The 27,469-nt window shown below is 36.2% G+C and overlaps 1 protein-coding gene across 2 annotated transcripts; it reads left to right on the forward strand.

Moving 5' to 3' along the window:
- Window positions 1–2,822: 2,822 nt before the first annotated feature.
- LOC116287751 (uncharacterized) lies at window positions 2,823–27,152 on the forward strand. Of its 2 annotated transcripts, XM_089025072.1 has the most exons (26): window positions 2,823–3,062; window positions 3,334–3,590; window positions 5,553–5,835; window positions 6,148–6,310; window positions 7,476–7,775; window positions 8,222–8,584; window positions 12,645–12,761; window positions 13,413–13,529; window positions 13,697–13,996; window positions 14,312–14,674; window positions 15,569–15,685; window positions 16,231–16,347; window positions 16,516–16,815; window positions 17,137–17,499; window positions 19,531–19,647; window positions 20,419–20,541; window positions 20,667–20,777; window positions 20,914–21,036; window positions 21,452–21,562; window positions 21,690–21,803; window positions 21,919–22,041; window positions 23,092–23,303; window positions 23,712–23,871; window positions 24,757–24,985; window positions 25,132–25,418; window positions 25,719–27,152. In XM_089025072.1, exons 1-26 carry the CDS (start codon window positions 2,937–2,939, stop codon window positions 25,937–25,939), a joined length of 5,217 nt encoding a protein of 1,738 aa, XP_088881198.1. In that variant the 5' UTR covers window positions 2,823–2,936; the 3' UTR covers window positions 25,940–27,152. The 2 variants fall into 2 exon arrangements, with proteins under 2 accessions (XP_088881198.1, XP_088881199.1); XM_089025073.1 differs by lacking the exons at window positions 2,823–3,062; window positions 3,334–3,590; window positions 5,553–5,835 and adding an exon at window positions 5,943–6,024.
- The last annotated feature ends 317 nt before the right edge of the window (window positions 27,153–27,469 follow it).

Below are 27,469 nucleotides of genomic sequence, written 5' to 3' on the forward strand. Positions count from 1 at the left end.
ACTAAGCCTCACGTGCACATCGGTGCAAGTTTTGCATTTGGTCTATCTCAGGAAGTGGCGAACATTGTGAATAAAATGGTAACGCTTCGATGCACATCATTAATAACTTACCCCAAGAAGCCTTTTCTACTCTATCTGAGCACTTTTTTCTCATTATCTTCCCGAAATAAAGGATGGCCTATGAGCAATTCTTGTGACTTGCTGTTTTATTTTGGCATAATAATTTAATCTCAAAATGTGCAATTTGAATCGGTCTATAGGTGGTCGTACGATGACGTCATTTGTTTTGATCAGGAACATGAAATTCTTGGAAATTCAAGCAATTAACAAACAAACTTCAAAAAGGGCAAGATCCTATCGCTTTGGAAGATATCTGAGAATTTGAGGACAAATCTCTTGATGGTTTTCAAGATAACGTTGTGAAATTTGACAGTAAATGTATGTTGGTTGGCAAGATGTTGCCAACCAACCTACATTTACTGCAAAATTTAGCAACTTTAATTTATTGTATCTCCTGAAGTAATGAAGCAACTGCTCTCAAATTGATAAATATTATCAACAGTTATGACTTCTTTATATTTCTTAAGTTCAATCGTTTATAGCTCAAAAGTCGATTTTTGGAAATGTAGACAATACGCCCACCTATTTGGTCTACATAAGAAAATTGCTTCTCTAACAATCTTGATATTCAGGGTTCTGTCTCATAACGAACCAAGCAACGTACCAGATCCCGTACTATCAGTTTTCCAGTATAGATATTAGACATTCAGACGTCAAAGAAAAAACTGAGTGGAGATGGCGTAGGCAGTGCATTGTGAGACTGTTTTAGGAAACCTATTTCCAAGATGGCGGCTATTTCTGCCCTGGCTATTCATGAGCCGATGATCATTGCGGGTTTTTAATTTGTAATTTTCGTTCAATCTTAGATAACAATGTTGGAATATCACGGGAAAGCCAGGCTCTAATTAAGTCAAATATAAAAAACATTTGATCTGCTGAGAAGAAGCACTGAAGCACAAATTCGGAGAAAATTTATTTCGTATTGCATATATTCTTTTATTCAGTTTTAGCGATGGTGAAGGAAAATCGCAAGAAACCCAGGCTCTAACTAAGTCCGAAACAGAATCCGATCTTCGAATTTTTTAATACAAAATTTCGCAATCGCGCTTATATGAACAACATCTTCGAAAAAATAAGAGTGCATCTGGAAAGCATCGAAGCACAAATTTTGAGAAAGTATGACCTTATTTGTAAACATTTCTGCCAGAATGTGCTGATATGCACTTTTTTTAGAATGCTAATTGCTTGGAGCCTACGTTTATTAAATTGATAATGACTTTCACTCTAGGCTAGCAAATTTAGCTTGTTACCGCCAGCCAGTATTATTAGTTGGCACAAAGGTGCTGCCTTTGTAATTACATCTACAAATGGTTAGACCTTCAAGTGGCTCGGATGAAAACTTAATGGCGGTCCAGTCTTTCCAGCCACTCTTTATCGTTACCTGCTATTGCTTCAATTAAAAGAAGAGTGTGGCAAGATTTTTGTATTAAGGAAGTGGGTGTGTTGTATTTCACATTTTCGATAGATTCACTATCTGATTGTGAATGTTGAAGCAGCACTGATGATATATACACTTTAATTTGGACAGGAAAGAGAATTAGAAAATAATACAATAGTTACTTATATGGGATTATAGAGTGATGATACAATTAACTGTTTTATAAATAGCTGTGCACTTCAGAAATTTCAGAATGATATTAAGACAAGTTGAGACAAGTTGAATCGGTCTATTTGGTCTACATAAACAAATGTCTTCTTGAACAATCTTGATAAATCAGGCATCCGACTCAAACAATTAGCACACCACGTACCAGCAGTTTTCCAGTATAAACATATAAAGAACTTTTAATTAGCCGAGAATGATCTTAATAGATCTTAATATTCATGAGTATAATAAAAAGTTTTTTCAATGTAAATATAGGAATATCACAAGAAACCCAGGCTCTAATCAGGTCAAGAAATTTCGGAAGTCTGGATTTTTTTATCAAAACAAGTTTTAATTGGTCCACCCCTAAAAAGCATTGGAGCACAAAACTGAGAAAACATCAAAGAATGTGTTTTCACTCTGCTTTTTACTCTCAAATCCATTCGCTATGATATTAATGTTAAACCTGAGTAGATGAATTTTCGCGTTTGTAAAACCTGTAGAGTTTATTTTCACTTTTCTCATCAAACCTTTCCAAACTCGATTATCCGACATCCTTTTGAAGGCAAAATCTCAGTGGGACCAAGAAGATGATTCCTCCCTGGTGGGATAAAGCGCGGTTGGTTATCACATACTTTCAACTGCAGCATGAAGCGGATCCAATGAATTGTGTTAACTACATAGGCATACATATTTTCAACATTACATCAGCAAGTATCATTGCAGCACATCTCTGCGATCAAGGGAATTAACCTTATATTTAATTCAAATATTTATATTCTTTATTTTATCTTTATATTCTTTTATTGGCATAAACACACTGTTTAAAACTCAATGAAAAAAAAACTACGAAATTATATTTCACAAACAAAGACACAATTGAGTGCTTGGGGCCTGTCTTGACCTGTTGTGTGATCACGTGACGTTTGACCAATCAGAGTCGATATAATTGCAATGGATGGTAAAGGAGCTTTCATAAACAATCATATGTTTTTATAAATAACAAACTAAGCCTTCATTTCCGGGGTTCTTTCCTGGTCCATTTTGATACCACGTGACACTTATTGACGAATGACAATGAACCTTTCAAAGGTGTGACAATCAATAAAGGTTCTAGAACAAGATAAACTCCCATCAGACTTGAAGCTGTTTGAAAGAGATGGACAGAGTATACTTCAGTTAGTGTCTGAATTCAACATACAATATTATTAGAAACCTCTCCAAGCCAGAAATGAAGCCGTTTGTCTTGTTGGTTGGCGTCATGCTTGGTTGTTTGTTCTTTGCTGGTGGAGTTCAATCATCGCATTACAGAGGAGGTACAATCACCTACAAGCCAAACGCAGCCTCGCCATACTCGGTAATGTCAAAATTCTATCCAGTAGACTTATTTTATTAGAGTGAGTTTACTTGGCCGTGAAACAAATTTGTATATTTAGCGACTAACAGTCAAAGTAAAACAAAAGAAAACAATAGAATATTTTCCTCTACTCCCATGTATCACGTTGACTGTTCTTTCACGGGCGGAAGTAAAATCACTCTAACTACTACCGATCGTTTAAGCAAGTGCTGGCTAACAAAACATATAATGACAATCACTAACAAATTCATGTGGATTCCTTATTTCATAGGTGGACTTCACATTCAGGCTTTCATTCCGTCGAGGTTCTGTATATTGTGACGAAAGTAGAGTCGCAAGCAGAAGTCTTGCATCCACGTCGTTTTCCAATACCTGGAAAGTAACAAGTTATGGTTCATATTACTCAAGTTCTTCTAGTGGAAGTGCAAACATGTATTGCAGTAACTTTAACGCTGAAGAAGACTGGAGCGAAGGAAATAATACATTTACATATGTAGGAAGCTATAGAGATGACTGGTGGAATGTAAGGTATGTCATATGTAAAGAGTTATTCAAAAATGAATTAAGGAGCATTGTTTGCGCGTATCCTTTCTATGTATGAGTTTAGTGTGCGCGCTCATCGTGATGACTTCATTCAAAAGTTTTGATAAGCTAAATATCAAGAAAACAAGTTTCACTTCTTCAAACTGCTTCATCTCGACCCGCGAGAACGACGTAAAAAGTTACAGTTTTGTTAAAGATGTACTTTGTTCTTCCATCAAAAAATGTTTTAGTTTTCATCCCTCAAAAAAAAAAAAAAAACCTTTTGAAAACAATTTATTAATGACAAATACATTCTAATACCTTTTTCCCCTGTAAAATTTTTTTGCCGGAATGATTTTTCGTTTTCATCATTGATTACTCGTTGTTTTATTTACTGGCAATCAGAAAATTGACGTTGTTTACGCATTTGCCCTCGAGCGTCCTTAATGATCACGATCAGACGAAAACATCTCCAAACCGCAGCTAGAAAACACAAGAAGCGGGAGATTCATTTGTTTGATATTCTTCGCCCCTTCTAATCTAATTCTTCCTCAGAGTATACATGCTTTTGCTTCTGCCACCTACAATTTAGATCACTGAACCAAATAATCCTTAAAATTGGATAGACCTTAATAACCAAAGTGGTTGACCTTTTGACTAAAACATTACCTGAGACCCGACTATGGCTGCCTGTTTGTAGCAATATTTAATCCTCTTGATGTGCCTTTGATTTAAACTTTATAACTGTGAATTTGAACATTATTTTCTGTGAATTTAAACTTGTTGATTTGAATCCAAACCGATTTTATTTGTGAATTTAAACTTTTGGGTTTGAATTTAAACTTTTGGATTTGAATTTAAACTTTTGGACTTGAATTTAAACTTTTGGATTTGAATTTAAACTTTTGGATTATTTAATCTTACTGGGGCGAGCTGCTCGGCCAGAGCACTGCCTCGTTGTCAAGTAGAGTTCCCGCTATCTTGGATTTTTATACCACGTTCATTATGGCTCATGATGTTGAGCACCTTTTGAGGTCTATATTAGACCGATCTGAGGCATTGATCAATCAAAGTGGAAGTAAAAATGATTCTTTTCTGAGTGACTTGTTGGTTCATGTGGAATTAGTTGGAAAGGCAGTGGAATTTCTGCATGAAATACGTCATCTTTCTGGACGATTTAATCTCCTGCACAAACCAGAAGAAGAACTTGCACGAAGCATGCTACTAGCTCGTCTCAAAATTTCTTGAATTGTTGACGAAGTGGGTCTAGGAGTAGATGGGTCGGTACGTTGCGTGGACGTTTCAGAGTTATTTGAAAGTAGGGCTGAAGCTTCGTTCAGTAGCTTGGAAACTTTCTTCTTTACTTCATCCTCCATATTCCTTTTTAATCATGAAAAGCAGCCGTATTATAAAAGCAAAGCAATACGAAATGAACGTGGTATAAAAATCCAAGATGGCGGGAACTCTACTTGACAACGAGGCAGTGCTCTGGCCGAGCAGCTCGCCCCAGTAAGATTAAATAATCCAAAAGTTTAAAATCAAATCCAAAAGTTTAAATTCAAATCCAAAAGTTTAAATTCAAATCCAAATGTTTAAATTCACAAATAAAATCGGTTTGGATTCAAATCAACAAGTTTAAATTCACAGAAAATAATGTTCAAATTCACAGTTATAAAGTTTAAATCAAAGGCACATCAAGAGGATTAAATATTGCTACAAACAGGCAGCCATACCCGAAGGGTGAAAAAGAAAAGCTGTTGGTTTTAGCACGTGCGGTATATATTAGGGTACTTGATCGGTAGCCCTAAGCACTAAACTTGATATCACTTTTAACTATCACCCCACCAAAGCGGTGGTTAAGGCCAAAGTAAGATGAAAAGTTTTTCTCTTATTTCAATACTGTGGTATTTAAAAAATTTTTTTTTTGCTAACACGTCTTCCCTTCATTTGTTTATCTCTTTTATTAAGGATAACTGACCGTGGAAATTGGATTGGTAAAATCACACATTCCAATTCTTACAACTACATGCAACTGGAAGCAAGGGTCAACAGAACCGTCGGCGGTGTCTTCAATAACTCTTCGCCAGTCTCCAGTCTTCCACTAACGGTCTACGTGGTTCAAGGTATCCCATCAATCATCAGAATACCTGTTGAAGATCCTGATGGTGACATAGTGCGTTGTCGTTATGCAAGCTACCAGGAATGTTACAGAGGAATGTGTACTTACTTTCCTCATGGAGTACTAGACGAGGTAAGCTACCAGGAATGTTACAGAGGAATGTGTACTTATTTTTCTCATGGAGTACTAGACGAGGTAAGCTACCAGGAATGTTACAAAGGAATGTGTACTTACTTTCCTTATGGAGTACTAGACGAGGTAAGCTAACAGGAATGTTACAGAGGAATGTGTACTTACTTTCCTCATGGAGTACTAGACGAGGTAAGCTACCAGGAACGTTACAGAGGAAAGCGTATTTACTTTCCTCATGGAGTACTAAACGAGGTAAGCTACCAGGAATGTTGCAGAGGAATGTGTACTTACTTTCTTTGTCATCATTTTCAGGGAAATTGTAGTCTCAGCTATAATGGCGGTGGTTATGTAAATCAACTCTTCCCAGTCATTTTGAAGCTTGAAGATTTTCCTTCAGGGACAACGCAGTTTGATTCGTCTAACAGTTTGGGCTCAGTGGATCTGCAGTTTGTAGTGCACGTTGTCACCTTAACAGGTAATATGCAGATCACGTAAATACATTTCCCTTTAGTTATCCACAGTGATCAGTCACCATCATGTTAGAATAGAAAATACCACCGTTTGAGAAGAATTAACCAACGCAATTACCCGTACGCGCGCATATTTCATGAAATAGGCATATTTACAGCTTGTGCGTAACACCATAGTTAATAGTTCAATATTAACTATGGTAACACGAATGGTATTAAGTCACTTTCATCAATTACGAATGATATTTTTCATTAATTCTTCGAGAGCTAAGGTGGTATTTCCTATTAATAACAGATCTGCAATGAAAAACGCGTTGATTATAAAATATAAATCGTCGAGATGTTTTTTTGTAATCATTCGAACCATGCGTGCAATATATGAATTAAATGAACACAGTAACAAAATTGACAGTGAATCAACCATTTGCAATCAGAAACAAGTATTTTTGTAGATGTGTTATTAACAAGGCCATTGCGCGCGTACTTGCGGAATCCTTTCTCTACGCCCGCAATCCTTTCTAGGCGCACAATCCTTTCTAGGCGCACAATCCTTTCTACGCGCACAATCCTTTCTACGCGTACAATCCTATCACGCGCACAATCCTTTCTACGCGCGCAATCCTTTCTACGCGCGCAATCCTTTCTACGCGCGCAATCCTTTCTCTACGCGCGCAATCCTTTCTCTACGCGCGCAATCCTTTCTCTACGCGCGCAATCCTTTCTACGCGCGCGAGGAAAATATAAAGAAACATGTAAGATTTTACTGATGCAGACTTTTATAGATATAAAAGAAAGTCGCACGCCGTTGAGCCATCTTTATATTTAGCTTTGTGAAAGTACTTTATTATATCTCCTTACAACTATAAATCTGACGATGCGATCAAATCGAAATCACATATTTTGTGCATAATCAGTTTTCTTTTCGTGTTTAATAAGGTGCGCATTAAAATATTTTTCTGACAGCTTTCAATTTTTGCGAAAGGTGAACTTCCACTATTATAATTGGCTAAACGGCGTCAATGTCTATTTTATTAATTTGCTCATGCTACTTCTAATATCACGTACCTTCATCATGCAAAATTTAAATGGTGCGAAAGATATGATACTTTCTTATTTTTTCCTTTCAATCTAAAAACCTAAAGAAACTAACCTTTCTTTTTCTGATGTCAGATACGGTTCGCATTCAAGGGGGAGGGTCCTCTGGTCGATTGCAAGTTCTTCATAATGGAGTATGGGGTACAGTGTGTCATGATAGATGGTCCATGGCCAACACCCACGTGGTTTGCCGTCAGCTTGGCTTTGCTGGTGCCCTTTCTTATCATAACAGTGGAGGAGGAACAGGACAGATATGGCTTGATGAAGTACGATGTTCTGGCAACGAGAGTGCTATTCAACAGTGTAGACATGGTGGATGGGGAAGTCACGACTGTAGTCATGGTGAAGACGTCATCGTATCCTGCTATCATACTGGTAAACAATAACCTATTGAAATATTAGTGTTACAGTTTTAATAAGAGGAATTGCATGATAAGGATGATGATAATGTTTTATTTGATTAATAATGATAAACTATATTTCAATAGGGAACATTTAACAATTTACGATGATGAACTTATTACGTAGGGTCTTCAGACAATAATTATTAAAATGAAATAAAATCTATTACATACATGGTGTACTATATATACATTAAAAACCAATCATCAGTGATACATTGAAATTAAGCAGGTTTATCGTGGACTATTAAGCGTCTTTTAACATATATTTAGGAATCTTTCTTAGCATTCGACAACATCGTAGACTGCGTGACGTTATAAACCTGTTTTTACATTAAGCATGTAACGAATATTAAAGCTTTTAAGCACTTATAGGGTCAAAAGCAATAACTTTACTAATTTGAAAATATTTAAATAAAGAATGCCGTTACTACACTGTGCTGAACACAACAGACCGAGCCGCAAGCTATAGTGGAATAACGAACAAGTGTGATAGGTACGACATCATCCCTGGATGGTATCGCTTCATGGGAGATGCTGGAACTGCCATAGCGAAATCATGTGTTGATATGAACCACTGCGGAACTTATGTCCCAGGATGGATGCGAGGTTCTCATCCCACCCAAGCAGAGGGTATCGTGACTCGTATGGTGTGCTATCACTGGAATAGTAACTGCTGTAAGTTGAGCAACAGTATTCGTGTGAGAAACTGTGTAGGGTTCTACGTGTACGAGCTTGGCAGACCCCCATCTTGTAACTATCGTTACTGTGGCAGCGGAAATAGTAAGTATAGTTTTTTTTCCTTATCATTCATTAGGTATAGTTCAAGTCTAAACCTTTTGATAAAGAAACGTATAGAGTGATCATAAATTACTCACGAAATTGTTTAGTAGACAGTCCTATTTTGACAAAATGTCTGAAAGGTTCATATCTTCCGGTAAACCTGTCTACGTATTGGGAGATTTCAACATAGATCTTCTTAAATCAGAATTTTCTACCTTTAGCAATAATTTCTTACTATCTTTACAAAGTTATTATTTATTTCCTACTATTGAAAAAACGAACTCGAGTCACTTCTAGTTTGGCCACCTTGATGGATAACATTCTTACTAACAATCCTAAAGTAATTGTTAGTGGCAACATAATATATGATATGAGTGATCATTTTGCACAACTCTGCATTAATTTCAACTCACTCAATAAGAACGTACGCAAACCTCATGCAACCAAATTACGTGATTTTTCACGATTTTCTGCTGATCGCTTTAATGATGCGCTTAAACAAATTAACTGGGCTTCCGTTTTCTGCTGATAAAGTTTTTTCTTCTTTTTACAAGAAAATCAATAACCTTGTAAATAAGCATGCACCTATGGTAAAACTTTCGCGCCATAAAGCTAAACAATTTTCTAAGCCTTGGATTACAAAGGGATTAAAAACTTCAATCAAGATTTAAAAATTTTAAATAAGATTTTAAATCTTTTTCATTCAGGGGATCAAGAAAAATATAGGCTGTATAGAAACAAATTATCAAGGTTAACTCGAATTAGTAAGCAGCTTTATTACCAACCTTATTTCGCAGCCTTTATCAGCAGAAAACGGAAGCCCAGTTATTTTGTTAAATATTAAGAAAACTTGGCAGGGAATTAATAGCATAATAAATCACAAAAAGAAAAAGTTAAAATCTGTATGTGCTATTAAGGATGCTTTGTGGAAATGGAATAGTACGTGACTCTGTGAGAATTCCTAACATTCTTAATAAGCATTTTGCATCTGTTGGTTTCAACCTAGCAGCTAAATTACCTCCATCAACAAATGATTATTCCGACTATCTTCCCACCGTCCAAAATTCAGATTCCTTAATTTTTCTTTAAAATACAGCTACACCTGAAGAGGTCGAGTATGAAATTATATTGCTTTCTAACAACAAATCACATGGTCTATGCTCTTGTCCTACAAGAATTTTGAAGTGTGCAAAGAGTTTCTTCGGCAATGTCTTAGCAAAAATAATAAATATTTCAATTCAGTCAGGAAAATACCCCAAAAAACTCAAAATTGCCAAGATTGTACCTGTATATAAAGATGATGATGAAACTGATCCCAACAATTACCGGCCCATCTCGTTATTATCAAATTTTTAATAAGATTATTGAAAAAGTTATGTATAAAAGATTGATAAATTTTATTCGAATCGCAATATGGCTTTCGTGAAGCTCATTCTACTCAACATGCTTCTCTTTACATCATAAATGCCATACAGAGTAATATGGATAACAAACTGTTTTCTTGTGGTATTTTCATCGACTTAAAAAAGGCATTTGAAACTGTTGATCCTTCGATACTTTTAAATAAGCTTTATCATTATGGGATTAGAGGTATTATTAATGATTGGTTTGCATCTTACTTGAAAGACCGATTTCAAACAACACAGATCGGAACCGTAACTTCAAATAAACTAAACCACCTTATGCGGTGTCCCTCAAGGTTCTATTCTAGGTCCATTATTAATTTTGCTATATATAAATGATATCTATAAATGTTCTAACAAATTTAAAATCTCTATGATGATGACACTAACCTATTATATGCCAATAAAAGCTTAAAAACTCTTGTATTAACTGTTAATATTGAACTTGACAAGTTAAGTAGCTGGTTAATTGCAAATAAGTTAACCCTTAATATCAAAAAATCCAATTATGTAATTTTTCGTCCGTATCAAAAGAAACTCCCTTTTGAAGCTATTGTAAAGATTCTAGATAGCAATCTAAATAGATTCCTTCCTTTGGAGCGAAAAGATTTTGTTAAATACCTCGGAATTCTGATAGATGACAACCTTTCTTGGAATCATCATATAGATCATATTGCACTAAAAATCAGTAAAGCTGTAGGAATAATTGCAAAACTAAGACATTTCGTTCCTCTCCATACTCTCCATAATATTTATCGATCTCTGATTCACCCTTATCTTACTTATGGCTTAACTTTATGGGGACAAGCTGCACAAATTCACCTAAACAAAGTTCTTCTTCTACAAAAAAGAGTTCTTAGATTAATGTACTTCACTGATAGATCCCAACATGCCATTCCTCTTTTTATCAGAGCTAATACACTACCAATTAATTTCCTCTACTATGAATCGGTCGCCCAGTTAATGCATGATATCAAAAATAAGCTTGCACCTCTTAATATTCTAAATCAATTTACCCTTCCTTCGAGTGTTCACTCATACAACACAAGATTCTCATCATCAGGAAATTTCTATATGAAAAAATCTCAACTTGTAGTGCAAAAAAATTCATTTTCAAGATTTGGAGCTAGGTTATGGAATAGGATACCGAGCGATTTGCGTAAATCAAAAAAGAAGAAGTTTAAGTTAATATTACGTAAAAACTATCTGATTTTCTCCTAAGAGAAGATAGCTATGTTGACACTTCCACTATTGTAGACAGACTAGATTATACTTTGAACGTCTCAGACTGAGTCTTTATATAATGCAGCTATTTATAAATTATTATTTCTTGATCTTCAATCATTGGTTAGTATAATTTTTCCTTTTTCTCCTTTTTTACCTTTTCGTTTCTTTATCGTAATTAAACTGTTAGTTTTTCATTTATTTATCGTCATATTTTATTTGTAAATCTTCCTATATTTATTTAATGTAATATATCGCCTCCCGCCTAGATTAGCTTAGTGCTATTTGCGGGAGGGTGATAATTTGTGTAAATATAGACATTCTTTTGTAAAAAATAAACTTGAAACTTGAACTTGAAACTTGTAGACTACCAAAGGTAGCAACACTGTTGGACATTACAGTCAAATTACTTCAAGCGTAGAGGTCATTAATGACATTATTTTTGGATTATTGACTTCATCATTATTCGATTCGAACATTCATAAATGAAACGAAGTTTTTAAAGCCTGGCATATACGAAAGCCAAGCATATATTCAGCTGAAATGCAAGGTAAACTTTTTGTGCAAGGAATATGTAATATTAATGACTTACCTTCTGTTTCCGCTATAAACAAGAGCCTACGAGCCAAGTTAATCGAATTTTCCAACTATTCTTTATTTTTCGAATATTGAAGACTTCGTTTCAATATTAGAGAGTTTTAGATTGACTTTTTTCTCTCCCCGCAAACGGCAAACGTGACCACGTTTTCATAGTTGTCCTGTATTTTACTTTACCTTTTACAAACCTTCTCACCAAACGCAAATACTCTTTTGTTTTTCTACTACTTGGACTTTTTTGCGATTCTTTTTCAGCAATTTAAAAGAATTTTTTACTGGTCAACTGACGTTTCACGTTTGCCGTAGACGAGAATCTTAAACTCTCTATTAACAATTATTCGCCCAAGGCGAAGTGCATATCGGGAAATAATAACCGAAACGAAGTTGAGGTCATTATTCCCGATATTCACTGAGCCTGAGGTGAATAATTGTTTTAGTGTAAATACACAGGTGATTCTTTCATATAAAAAAAAAAAGGAAAAAAAAAAGAAGATAAAAGACACATTTTTTCCAGTAACAGCAATAAAGCGGCTGGCCGCCATTTTGGGATTATCGCTGGAGGCGATTATCGTGTGATAATCTGAGTTTCTCGACCAATCAGCGTGCGAGGTTTTCAATAATCACCTGTGTATTTATACTAATAGTACATATTCAACGCCAATGAAGTTTATTATGGCGTTAATGAAAGTATGTCTAACAATCGACATAAATGAAAGTATATTTTCTGTTATTGAACATCGAAAATTCTAATTGTTTTAAAAAATATACAAAATACATACGTGTTTTCCGAATTGTACTAAAAGTACTTCTAATACTGTTTGATATTTCTTCTTCAGGTACGAACAACATATGCGCAAGTAGTCCTTGTCGTAATAAAGGCACGTGTGCTACTACCTACTATGGCTACAGGTGCTATTGTCCATATGGTTACAACGGGACACAATGTGAAACAAGTGAGTCGCTCGTATTAAAACATTTCTAGATTTATCTAGTACTTACTGGGTCTTTGTAAGACATTCTTATGACGGGTCATATAAAATACAGTCACGTGATGAGCAATAGACTTCTTCATCTTGGGTGTAATGTTTTCCCATTTCAGACCAAGTGTCATTCTCTTGGAAATAAGATTCTTTGTTTGAGTTGTATCCATGTTGAGGTGTCTTGTCATGCGCAACCGTTAAAAAAGGAAATGATACTCTTGGGAATGACACGTGTTCTGAAATCAGTATAAGTATCAGTTTCTTTTCACTATGTAATAAAATTCATTGAACCAAAGTTCCGTCTTATTAGTCCTATGAAGGTGTTCTTGTCTTGTGTTGAGCGTTTGACTTGGCCTTGATCGACGTTCAAGAGATTGCTGATCTTTATCTTTGATGACATTTACCCCGATGTCATTGCTGGGAAAACATTATGATGTTAAATACCATATTTTTCAAATCAATTTACTTAATTTGGCTTAATATTTTCTAAGTCCAACTGATTCCATGAAACTCAAGAAAATAATTATATTTTCATGTGCTCTGAGATGGAAAACCGCTGACTTTTCGATCGTACGTTATATGTTTTTTCTATCATTAGAAATCATGCATTCATTTTTAATCTAGACATGTACCCGTGTAACAGTGGCCCTTGTCATAATAATGGTACTTGTAGGAATGGTTATAATGGAAGATATTACTGCTCCTGTCCTAATGGATACAGCGGTAGTCAATGTGAAGCAGGTAAGTAACAGTCAAGTAATAGACCATTGTATTTAATACCAAAGCAAATGACGAAATGACGAATCTGAAAATGAGATCTTTTGATTCAACATTCTTTCAATGAAGGCCCGACTATAATACTTTCAATTACCTATATTGTTTTAAACTTTCATATTTTTCTATGTTAGGTGAGGTGCGCATTCAAGGAGGAGGGTCCACTGGTCGATTACAAGTTCGTCATAATGGAGTATGGGGTACAGTGTGTGATGATGGCTGGTCCATGACCAATACCCACGTGGTTTGCCGTCAGCTTGGATTTGATGATGCCCTTTCTTATCATAACAGTGGAGGAGGAACAGGACAGATATGGCTTGATGATGTACGATGTTCTGGCAGCGAGAGTGCTATTCAACTGTGTAGACATGGTGGATGGGGAAGTCACAACTGTGGTCATAGTGAAGACGTCTTTGTAACCTGCTATCCCACTGGTAAACAATAACCTATTGAAATATTAGTGTTACAGCTCAATTAAGAGGAATTGCATGATAAGGATGATGATAATGTTTTTGTTTGATTAAAAGACAATCATCAGTGATACATTGAAATTAAGCAGCTTTATCATGGACCCAGTTTAATCGTCATATAGAATAAATTTAGGAATCTTTCTCAGCATTCGACAACTGTGTAGACTGCGTGACGTAATAAACCTGTTTTTACATTAAGCATGTAACGAATATTAAAGCTTTTAAGCACCTATGTGTCAAAAGCAATAACTTTACTAACTTGAAAATATTTTAATAAAGCATGCAGAAACTACACCATGCTGAACACAACAGACCGAGCAGCAAGCTATCGTGGATCAACGTACTATTGTGATAGGTACGACATCACCCCTGGATGGTATCGCTTCATGGGAGATGCTGGGACTGCCATAGCGACATCATGTGTTGATAAGTACCACTGCGGTACATATTCCCCAGGATGGATGAATGGTTCTCATCCCACCCAAGCAGAGGGTATCGTGACTCGTACGGTGTGCTATCACTATAGTAGTAACTGCTGTAACTTGAACAACAATATTCGTGTCATAAACTGTAAAGGGTTCTACGTGTACGAGCTTGGCAGACCCCCGTCTTGTAACTATCGTTACTGTGGCAGCGGAAATAGTAAGTATAGGCTTTTGTTGCTTATCATTCATTAGGTATAGTTCAAGTCTAAACCTTTTGATAATGAAACGTATAGAGTGATCATAAATTACTCACGAAATTGTTTAGTAGACTACCAAAGGTGGGAAAATACATTTTTTTTCTTTTGTGTCTTTAATACTGTTGGACATTACAGTCAAATTACTTCAAGCGTAGAGGTCATTAATGACTTTCTTTTTGGATTATTGATTTAATTATTATTCCATTCGAACTTCATAAATGAAAGAAAATTTTAAAGCCTGGCATATACAAAAGCCAAGCATATATTCAACTGAAATGCAAGATGAACTTTCTGTGCAAGGAATATGTAATAATGTGTAAATAAGTGGTATAGCTTTCTGAATTCCGTTTGAAATAAAGTTCTTATTATCATTATCATTATTATTATTATTATTGTTGTTATTATTATTATTGTAATTATTATGTTATTATCATTATCATTATTATTATTATTATTATCATTATCATTATTTTTATTGTAATTGTTATTATTATTATTATTTATTATTTTTATTATTATTATTATGTTATTATCATTATGTTATTATTATTATTATTAATGACTTACCTTCTGTTTCAACTATGAACAAGACCCTACGAGCAAAGTTAATCGAATTTTCCAACTATTCTTTATTTTTTGAATATTGAAGACTTCGTTTCAATAGTATATATTCCAAGCTAATGAAGTTTGTTATGGCGTTAATATGAAAGTATGTCCACCTTATAGATGCAAAGTATGTTTTCTGTTATTGAACATCAAAAAGTGTAATTGTTTTGTAGAATATACAAAATACATACGTGTTTTCCGAATAGTATTAAAAGTAGTTCTAATGGTGTTTGACATTTCGTCTTCAGGTACGAAAAACACATGCGCAAGTAGTCCTTGTCGTAATAAAGGCACGTGTATTATTACAGTAAATGGTCACAGGTGCTATTGTCCATCTGGTTACAGCGGGACACAATGTGAAACAAGTGAGTCGCGCGTATTAAAATATTCCTAGATTTATGTTGTACTTACTGGGTCTTTGTAAGACATTCTGAGGTGTCTTATCATGCGCAGCCTTTAAAAAGGAAATGATACTCTTGGGAATGACACGTGTTCTGAAATCAGTATAAGTATCAGTTTCTTTCCACTATGTAATAAAATTCATTGATCAGCGTGGACTTGAGATATAAGTTAAGAACCAAAGTTCTGTCTTATTAGTCCTATGAAGGTGTTCTTGTCTTGTGTTGAGCGTTTGACTTGGTCTTGATCGGTGTTCAAGAGATTGCTGATCTTTATCTTTGATGACATTTACCCCGATGTCATTGCTGGGAAAACATTATGATGTTAAATACCATATTTTTCAAATCAATTTACTTAATTTGGCTTAATAGTTTCCAAGTCCAGCTGATTCCATGAAACTCAAGAAAAGAATTTTATTTCCATGTGCTCTGAGATGGAAAGCCGCTGACTTTTCGATCGTACTTTATATATTTTTCTATCATTAGAAATCATGCATTCATTTTTAATCTAGACATGTACCCGTGTAACAGTGGCCCTTGTCATAATGATGGTACTTGTAGCAATGGTTATAATGGAAGATATTACTGCTCCTGTCCTAATGGATACAACGGTAGTCAATGTGAAATAGGTATGTGACAGTAAGTAATAGACCATTGTATTTAATACCAAAGCAAATGACGAAATGACGAATCTGAAAAGGAGATCTTTTGATTCAACATTCTTTCAATGAAGGCCCAACCATAATACTTTTAATTATACCTATATTGTTTTAAACTTTCATATTTTTCTATGTTAGGTGAGGTGCGCATTCAAGGAGGAGGGTCCGCTGGTCGATTACAAGTTCGTCATAATGGAGTATGGGGTACAGTGTGTGACGATGGCTGGTCCATGACCAACACCCACGTGGTTTGTCGTCAGCTTGGATTTGATGATGCCCTTTCTTATCATAACAGTGGAGGAGGAACAGGACAGATATGGCTTGATGATGTACGATGTTCTGGCAGCGAGAGTGCTATTCAACTGTGTAGACATGGTGGATGGGGAAGTCACAACTGTGGTCATGGTGAAGACGTCTTTGTAACCTGCTATCCCACTGGTAAACAATAACCTATTGAAATATTAGTGTTACAGCTCAATTAAGAGGAATTGCATGATAAGGATGATGATATTGTTTTTGTTTGATTAAAAGACAATCATCAGTGATACATTGAAATTAAGCAGCTTTATCATGGACCCAGTTTAATCGTCATATAGAATAAATTTAGGAATCTTTCTCAGCATTCGACAACTGTGTAGACTGCGTGACGTAATAAACCTGTTTTTATATTAAACATGTAACGAATATTAAAGCTTTTAAGCACTTATAGGGTCAAAAGCAACGCAACAACTTTACTAACTTGAAAACATTTTAATAAAGCATGCAGTAACTACACCGTGCTGAACACAACAGACCGAGCAGCAAGCTATCGTGGAATAACGAACAAGTGTGATAGGTACGACATCACCCCTGGATGGTATCGCTTCATGGGAGATGCTGGGACTGCCATAGCGACATCATGTGTTGATAAGTACCACTGCGGTACATATTCCCCAGGATGGATGAATGGTTCTCATCCCACCCAAGCAGAGGGTATCGTGACTCGTACGGTGTGCTATCACTATAGTAGTAACTGCTGTAACTTGAACAACAATATTCGTGTCATAAACTGTAAAGGGTTCTACGTGTACGAGCTTGGCAGACCCCCATCTTGTAACTATCGTTACTGTGGCAGCGGAAATAGTAAGTATAGGCTTTTGTTGCTTATCATTCATTAGGTATAGTTCAAGTCTAAACCTTTTGATAATGAAACGTATAGAGTGATCATAAATTACTCACGAAATTGTTTAGTAGACTACCAAAGGTGGGAAAATACATTTTTTTCTTTTGTGTCTTTAATACTGTTGGACATTACAGTCAAATTACTTCAAGCGTAGAGGTCATTAATGACTTTCTTTTTGGATTATTGATTTAATTATTATTCCATTCGAACTTCATAAATGAAAGAAAATTTTAAAGCCTGGCATATACAAAAGCCAAGCATATATTCAGCTGAAATGCAAGATGAACTTTTTGTGCAAGGAATATGTAATAATGTGTAAATAAGTGGTATAGCTTTCTGAATTCCGTTTGAAATAAAGTTCTTATTATCATTATCATTATTATTATTATTATTGTTGTTATTATTATTATTATTGTAATTATTATGTTATTATCATTATCATTATCATTATCATTATCATTATCATTATCATTATCATTATCATTATCATTATCATTATCATTATCATTATCATTATCATTATCATTATCATTATCATTATCATTATCATTATCATTATTTTTATTGTAATTTAGGCGCGATTACACCGAGAAAATTTTGTAAACGTTCGCTTGGGCATATCTAAATTAATTGAGCACGGACATTTTTACCAAATCAACTAAAATCTTGGATTTCGTCATATTAAAATCACTTGTTTTGAACTAAGTTGTTCATTTCGTCGTGGTAGATAAATTGCGTTTTGATTATCTCCCTTAGTTTGGGCCGTTTAAGAAGATCAGATATATTAAAATAGATGCTTTTTGACAAGTTTTAAAATTATTTCAAGACAATAAGAGAAAAAAAATAGTTTTGAAAAATATAATTTAGAAAAATTAGTTTACATTATCAATAAGTAATTTGCATAAACTTCAAAACAGTTCATATACCGCGTCAAACGCCATCATAACGTATTTTTTGGAGACGATTTTACTTCAAAGTAGTTTAAAATGGAAAATAAGATCATATTTAGTGTGTTAACACCGGATATAGTAAAATTCAAGCAAGTAATAATGGTTAGTTATAGTTTAGTTCAGTACTTAATTTGCATATTTCATGAGACATTTTGGTAAAAACACGAAAAAGTCCGAGGTTGCTGTGAAGAAGATACATAAAAAGCGCAAAATATTTTCATGAATCCACTTTTATCAACCTTTGATCAGTAGATTGAAGTAAAAAACTTCAGTAACCCGTTCTGGACTTGGGAGAAAAAAGCTTTTTAGTGAGGGGGGGTTTGTCTTGATTTCAAAAAGCCGTCAAATGGGTATGAATACTTATTTTTGTCCTTTTTTCCCCATTTGCTTAACATTCAAAATTTTGCTTATTTTTGACACTAGGAATGAATGTGAAAGTCAGGAAAAATAATAGTTTGTTCAAGCGTTTAATGTTTTGCGAGCAGTGACGACTTGAATATGGGCAATTTTCAATTGATAATAAATGCAAATTTAGCGATAACGGTGGTCCAGGATTTATGCGCTGTAAAAAAATCATTTTGATGAATTTCGAGAAAATAAAGTCATTTTCATTACTTACTAGTAATTACCTTTCTATGGTAAAAGTTTGAGGGAAAACTATTTTCTGACCCGAAATGCAGTGGGCCGCTTTTACAGAGACTGCCTCTTAACAAGCTATTATTGTTTCACAAGTTAAGTAAAGCCACTTTAGTTTAAGTTTTTTTTTTTTTTTTATATACAAAAAAAAAAATAAAACGTGTCCTCCTAATTGACGTTTCGGGCGCTAGTGCTTCGTCATTTACTCTGACGAAGGACTAGCGTCCGAAACGTCAGTAATTTTTTTCACCTTTTTACGGTGAAAAATTTACCCTTTCATTATTGCTGTTTCGTTACAAAATGCAAAAACCGACGCAGCTCACACTAGTTTTTAGCTAGTTACCTCTTCTGTCCTCCTAATTGTACTAAAAGTGCTTCTAATAATGTTTGATATTTCTTCTTCAGGTACGAACAACATATGCGCAAGTAGTCCTTGTCGTAATAAAGGCACGTGTGCTACTACCTACTATGGCTACAGGTGCTATTGTCCATATGGTTACAGCGGGACACAATGTGAAACAAGTGAGTCGCGCGTATTAAAACATTCCTAGATTTATGTTGTACTACTGGGTCTTTGTAAGACACTCTTATGACGGGTAATAAAAAACAAGTGAACGAATGAAAAATACTATGGACAGAAAATATAGTCACGTGATGAGCAATATACTTCTTTACCGTGAGCGAAATGTTTTCCCATTTCAGACCACGTGTCATTCTCTTGAGAATAAGATTCTTTGTTTGAATTGCATCCATATTGAGGTGTCTTATCATGTGCAACCGTTAAACATAGAAATGTTACTAAGTCGAATGTTTTCTGAAATGAAAAAAAAAAAGTGATGCTAAAACAGTATATTTTCCAAATCATTCTAGTTCATTTGGGAGTTAGTATTTGACAATTATTATATGACCGTATATCTTAGAGCCTGGACACTAGCAAATCGAGCAATCTGATTGGATAGATCGCATCGCGGACTGGTCTAGATTTTCCGGTATTAACCGGTCCGATCGCATATTAATCTTACGGCGAAAACATTTTGTCCTTTTCAATGAAAATTGGTCATATAATAAAACTCTTATCAACCGAGCTTGGTCGGTCTCGCTGCGCTCGGTCTGTACATTCCGACCTCGGTCAAGATTACCCCGTACAGACCTCCCGCTCGGGTAATAAGATCTAATTCCTGATTACGTAAAACTCAAGAAAAGAATTTTATTTCCATGTGCTCTGAGATGGAAAAATCGCTGACTATGTCGGTCGTACTATATACTCAAATCACACATTTTTTTAAAATCTAGACATGTTCCCGTGTAACAGTGGTCCTTGCCGTAACGGGGGTACTTGCCATAATTATTATTGGCTTAATAGAGGATATCACTGTTCGTGTCCTAGAGGATACACTGGACAACAATGTCAGACACGTAAGTAACAGTCAAGCAACAGAGCATTTTATTTGATGCTACAGTTGATCCCCAACTGAAATCATCAGACCAGTTTATCGGGAATGCTTCTATTCTAACTGAGATAACCTTAATTTTGGATCTAGACATGCCGTGTACTAGTAACCCTTGTCGTAACGGAGGTACTTGTCAGGGTGGAGTTGGCTGGTACAGATGTTCGTGTCCTTATGGATACACTGGACAACAATGTCAGACTTGTAAGTAACATTCAAACAATATATAGACCAATGTTGTATTTGACGCTACAGTTGATGCGCAACTGAAATCATTAGACTAGTTTAACTGAAAAAATGCTATTATGATATGAGAAAATCTGATTCATTTTGAATCTAGACATGTACCCGTGTAACAGTCGTCCTTGCCGTAACGGGGGTACTTGCCATAATAATTATTGGTATAATGGAGGATACTACTGTTCGTGTCCTAGAGGATACACTGGACAACAATGTCAGACATGTAAGTAACACTCAAGCAACAGAGCATTTTATTTGACGCTACAGTTGATCCCCAACTGAAATCATCAGACCAGTTTAACGGGAATGCTGCTATTCTAACAGGATGGCGTGGTGGTAAAACGCTCGCCTCTCACCTCTGAGGTCCGGGGTTCGTATCCCAGTCACCCCATGTGAGCTGAGTTGGTTGGTTCTCTTTCTGGCTCCGAGGGTTTTTCCTTCCTCCTCTCAAATCAACCCTAACTAATTCAAACTGGTTAGAGCTGTGCTCCGGGGTCATACATGGAAAGTATAGCGGCTGCCAGAGGCGCCTTCACATGTTTTCAGTTCGACCCCGTTGAGCTGCGCCACTGCTGTACTTGCGGTGGTGATAAGCGATGAGAAATTATTTTTTGATAACCTTTTTATTTTGGATCTAGACATGCCGTGTACTAGTAACCCTTGTCGTAACGGAGGTACTTGTCAGGGTGGCGTTGGCTGGTACAGATGTTCTTGTCCTTCTGGATACACTGGACAACAATGTCAGACTCGTAAGTAACACTCAAGCAACAGAGCATTTTATTTGACGCTACAGTTGATCCCCAACTGAAATCATCAGACCAGCCTAACGGGAATACTTCTATTCTAACTGAGATAACCTTTTTTTTTTGGATCTAGACATGGCGTGTACTAGTAACCCTTGTCGTAACGGAGGAACTTGTAGGAATGGTTATTATGGAGGTTATTACTGTTCTTGTCCTTCTGGATACACTGGGCAACAATGTCAGACTAGTAAGTAACACTCAAGCAACAGAGCATTTTATTTGACGCTACAGTTGATCCCCAGACCAGTTTAACGGGAATGCTGCTATTCTAACTGATATAACCTATTTAATTTTGGATCTAGACATGCCGTGTAACAGTGACCCTTGTCGTAACGGAGGTACTTGTAGGAATGGTTATTATTGGTATAATGGAGGGTATTACTGTTCTTGTCCTTCTGGATACACTGGGCAACAATGTCAGACTTGTAAGTAACAGTCAATCAATAGAACATTGTATTTTATACCAAAGCAAATGACGAAATCCCTTTAGACCAATCAGAAACAGGGTAGAGATGCATAAGACTAGCGTTTTAAAAATGAACAGCTCGGTAACGGTACAGGAATAACAACCTTATTTAACCAATCATAGCGCGCTATTAATCAGTATCAGATCCACTGGGAATGCTGGTATATTGCATCATGAAGGTCATGGCAAGGCTCGTCATTTCCGTACCTACAATTATCATAGTCTGCTCGACAGTCTGTTCTATTTAATGTGACAAGTTAATGTATGTTATAGTGTGCACTTTCCGTAGATTTTTTTGGTTCATAACGGAAGCCACTTGAATTTCTGCACTGTAATATAAGTTCCCCAATGCAGTCACAAGGAGTCTCCCCGTGAACAATGCATGACCCTTACTAGATGTCTTATTCGTTTTATCCAAACCTAAAGAAGCAAGATCCAAGTTAGTGTACAAACCATATATCCTTGAAATAGCACAAAATCTAAACAGCACTAAAACATGCTTATTTTTGTTTACAATTGTTTCATTGGTGCTGTTTTGTACTAATTAGTCGTTACTATTTCACGGATATATAGTTTGCACTCTAATAAACGTTACTTGTTGTTCTTCGTTTCTCAGACATAAACTGGTGCGCCAGTGGGCCTTGTCGTAATGGAGGCACGTGTAACAATTCTTAATATAATAGATATCAGTGTTCCTGTCCATATGGATTCACCGCCGGCAAACAATATGAAGCGAGTAATTACTCCACACACTCGAACCTTTCGGGTGAATATTGGTGAATATGTCAACCACTCGACAGTGTTGCAAGACTATTGCAAAGTGCGCAGAGACCTACTGGGAAATATTTCGAAGATAATACTAAGGTCATAAAAGCGTATGAAATGGCGAAAAAGTTTATTACCTAATACACCTGATGTAAGCGGTGTAAGCGATTTTGGTTATCCAATCAAAAGGCACTGAAAGACAGAAGAAATAGTTAGCTTAACCTTTCTTAATATTTTTCAACAGCCCTTAAAACAAGCGTTACCTGTGGAGAAAACTTTATGCAGATTGACTTGAGAGATCAGTACTTTCCCGGGCTGAACTGGCGAAGTCTGCACCTCAAGAACACCTCGTGTACAGCAACAAAGACAGCCTACACCATGAGACTACGTGCTCCTCTAGATGGCTGTGGTGTGACTTACGTAGAACATGACAAGAAAATTACATTCTGGAACGAGGTAATTCAAATTTCAAAGTTTCAGTATTGCTTGATTTCACTCAGCTGATAGAAGTCTTTGAATCTCATTATCTGCTTCAAATGGTGGTCAAACACTGACCACCATGTGCTGTCAACCAGAAAGAATTCTATTGAAACTTATGATTCAGCTGCTGAACATTCCGCACGAGACAGGAAATGATGTCTAGTGAAACCCAGCAATAGATACCCAGAAGCAACCTCTGGGCTTATTAATGTCAGGATTCGGCCGAGGCACAGATGAAACCCTGCTACAATTACCTCGTATTGTTATCGAGGGTTTTGACCGGGTTTTCCACCATTCTCCTTCCCCAAACATCCACAGTTCTAGTTAACTTTATTGGATTTAGTGGATGAAGTATTCACACAATCCATATGGTTTTCTTTCCAGGTAAGAAATGAGCAGAGTGTGTGGCCAAGCTGGGGTGGAAATCTTTCTGCCATAACGCGAGGTGAAAACCTTCTTATTCCATTTTACTGCGAGTACGAACGAGAAAAGATTGTCAGTACGAGTTTCAGTCCATCGAGGAAATTAGTCTACGCTTCTGAAGGTGAGTATCAAAAACAACCTCTAGCATGTGGCCGCGTTAGATGCACCTAACTCCTGATACGATACTTTCAGACTTGATTCTACATAAAGTTAATAGTTGAATGGTGAAATATTTCTTCATTTGAATGTGGCGTCTTTAAGTTATGAAGGTTTATATTTGCAATAGGCTTTTTAGCGTAATTCGTTTTAATTTTTAATACTAAACACTAGCCATTATGAGACATCAAATTTACAATTAATATTGTGGAAACCTTGCGTATGATGAGTGATGCTTTTTAAATCCTGTTTGTGTGAACCAGTCAAAATTTGTATATTTATTGAAGCCTGTGGTGACGTCACAGTCATTACCACATTGCAAGTATAAAGCTTTATAACTTAAAGACGCAACATTTAAATGAAGAAATATTTCATCATTAAATTATTTACTTTATGTAGAATCAATCCTGAAAGTATCGTATCTGGGGCTAGGGGCACTTTAACCAATATGTCAGCATGGGAAATGATGCGCATCCTTCATAACTGTAATTAATGAAAACTTTATTGACAATCTATAAAAAACTATATAAGCTGCATATTGAATAATTCTATTAATAAATTTTGATGAAAATAAGAAAATAAAAAGCTGGACACACACGAATGATGGGTGGTATATGTATATGGCTAAAAAAATCTAATAAATAACTATTCAATTCTATAAAAACTATTTACAATACGTGGATTGTCTATGTCATCTTATCAAATTAATGGAAAGTTTTACCGGCTGAGCCAATCATGAATTAATGTGTTGTACTCAAGTTGTTTTTCTTAGATAGTTTTGATGCAAGTTCTGAAATAAAGCGTTCTGCTTCCTTGTAATTAATTCAAAGTAAATATCTTCTTTCCACAGGATCTTATGGCAACTTCACGTTCACCATGGATCTCTACCAGACTTCTAGATATTCAACACCTTACTCCCCTTTCGCTTACCCAGTGGTTGTCTACCCAAACCAGCCTCTGTGGGTTCAGTATGAAGTCAAGAATACCAACGCTGATCTTGTCGTGTTTGCTGAGAATTGTCGTGCTACCACTTCAACTAACCCAGACTCATTTCCACAACATGTGTTTCTGGAGAGAGGGTGAGAAATCCTCTTGGCGTACAATTTTCTAATTATAAACTATGGAAATACAGCCATAAGACATCTTGTCATAGTAGGATTACTCGTTTCAAAGTTTGTCTGGCCTTATGATTTTATTCCTTAAGTTCCTTTTTCTTTCTTTAAAGATGCACTCGCGACCCAACCATGGTCTACTGGTACAACCCGTACAGCAATGTCCAACGGTTCTCCATCAGATCATTCAGTTTCGTGTACTCCAACAGCTTCCTGGTGTATCTACACTGTGAGCTGATTGTTTGCCATCGTAACTCAACTAACTCACGGTGCGCACAAGGTTGTATCAGTTCCAGAAGACGTCGAGAGGCCGTTGATGGCTCAAATATACATGACTTGTCTGTTGGACCACTGAAAGGATCAGACGCACAGACGGGAACTGACGAACAGGGTGGAGAAGGTAAGACCACGTCAAGAGAATAAGCTTAAAAATGATTCTATTATATCCACAAACATCGATGCGCTGAACGTTTCACAGTGCGATAAGTGTTTTTAAAATTTGAGAAAAATTTAAACTGATCCACCCCAGTTCCTTGCTCGTCTTTGAAATGCCCGGTTTGTTAGAGTCGTTTAACTTCTCTCCACTGAATGCTTCGAGGACTTTTCTCCAAAAGTAAGCTTCCAAATTCCAGTTGTTTTCAGTGAAAAAATGTGATTTACATGGATTGTTTTAGAATCATTTTGCTTTTTTAATCTCCAGAAACATCGAGCGCCAACACAGCAACCATTGGTTCAGTTTCGGTTGTTGGTGCAGTTGCACTTCTAGTGGCCATTCTCCTGTCGGTCAAAATGTTCCACAATCGTCGCAATCTCGTTCCTCCGAAGGAAACTCCACCGCCAGCCATCGTCATGAACCAAACCGTGAACTCGTATGAACAACACGTGATGGAAGACGGCGAAAGAACGGAGATTGAAATATAGTATGTAGTGACACTGCACGGTAGAAACACGATATGAAATATATTTTAAGCAATCACTCTTGTATAGACCTTATTCGAGTTGCAAATTACCGCTGTGTTCCTTGATAGCAGACTCGTTTACACAGGGTTAGCCTCGAATCAGTGTCTTATTATTCAAAAATACCAACGGTAAAGTAAAGAATGCACAACTTTAACAATACAAACACTTTGTAATTCCACGGGCCTTGACTGAGACACGTGGATATTCTGCACAAAATCATAGCTATCGCTGAGCAACAGATAACTTGAAACTGAAGTTTTGTATTACGAGCCCCTTTAATTCATTGTTTAAATCGGAGGGGGAGGAGAAAATGGTTTTGATGCAGAACGTTTCCAGACCCCAACCTAATAGCATTTTTGTTTTTCGGGTACCCTCCCTTCAAAATTGTTTAAAAAGTCCTCCCAATCCTCCCAATCCTCCTTTTGACCTGTCAAGCATCCCATGTTCACTAAAAAAAAATTGAGTGCACCACATTTTCTCCTGCGCCCCCTTCCCTCCGACTTCAATAATGACTGGTCCCTAAGGATAACCACATAGGGAAAGTTAAGTGTGCTGCAAACAAAATGCCAAAAAAACATGGACGACTTCACCTACAGTGGCGACTGCAGTTTGTTAATACCAAATAAAATGCAGCCAAAATGCTTTAAGGAGCTAGCCGCTCCCCAGGCTGCTACGCACTGCGACTAAATGATATTAACCTAGATTGGAAAAGATCGCTCATCTTGGATATAAATAAAAGATCTCTTTGTGCCGGTCTCACAATTGCTGTAGACTGGAAGGTGGTTTCTAATATACCGTCAGTCTGACTATTAATCTAGTATATTAATAGAATATTAATCTAGTCATTATATCCTCTATATCCAGTTATGATTTGATTTAAACTAACATGATTGTCGGCTTTTTAGTCAGGGAGCTACGACAGGTTGACCAGAATTAATCTCCTTATTCTCAGGAACCCAGGGATAAATGACTCTCCCGGGACGCCCTCTCCTTGGCTATTTAATCATCAAATGTAATTTCCACGAAATTAAGATCACATCTTTATTCAGAAGTTTTTAAACCATGATTGAACCTCCTCAATTACCACTACGAATACCCCATATAGTTAAAAGCCTGGCTATGCCATTGTTATTTGTGCACAAAATGAGTGATCAAATTAAACAGAATCAAAGCAGGTGTTCAATTGTTTTTCCTTATGGTGTTGTTGATGGCGATGATGAAAACAATGGTGGTGAGATAATTATGATGATAATGATGGTCGTGATGACGATGATGATAATGATGATGAAGGTGGTGGTGATGGCGATGATGATGATGATGATGGTGATGATGGTGGTGGTGATAATGATGATGGAGATGGTGGTGGTGGTGATGATAGTGACTGATAGATGAGTAGATGATGATGATGAAGAGTATGATGCTAATAATGATAAGGATGATGATAATGATGATGTTTATGATGAGGACGGTGGTGGTGGTGATGGTGGCGAT

The sequence above is a fragment of the Actinia tenebrosa genome, unplaced genomic scaffold (genome assembly GCF_029948245.1).
Source record: "Actinia tenebrosa isolate PJP-AT-01 unplaced genomic scaffold, QUT_ActTen_1.0 PGA_scaffold9__36_contigs__length_13948895, whole genome shotgun sequence".
Taxonomy (NCBI): domain Eukaryota; kingdom Metazoa; phylum Cnidaria; class Anthozoa; order Actiniaria; family Actiniidae; genus Actinia; species Actinia tenebrosa.

What these genes read in the sequence shown, in the direction of transcription:
- LOC116287751 (XM_089025072.1), top strand. Translation starts at nt 2,937, where the DNA reads ATGAAGCCGTTTGTCTTGTTGGTTGGCGTCATGCTTGGTTGTTTGTTC. An exon ending in TTACTGTGGCAGCGGAAATA is followed by an intron (nt 17,500 to 19,530) that starts GTAAGTATAGGC and finishes TTTCTTCTTCAG; the next exon opens with GTACGAACAACATATGCGCA. An exon ending in ATTAGTCTACGCTTCTGAAG is followed by an intron (nt 23,872 to 24,756) that starts GTGAGTATCAAA and finishes TTCTTTCCACAG; the next exon opens with GATCTTATGGCAACTTCACG.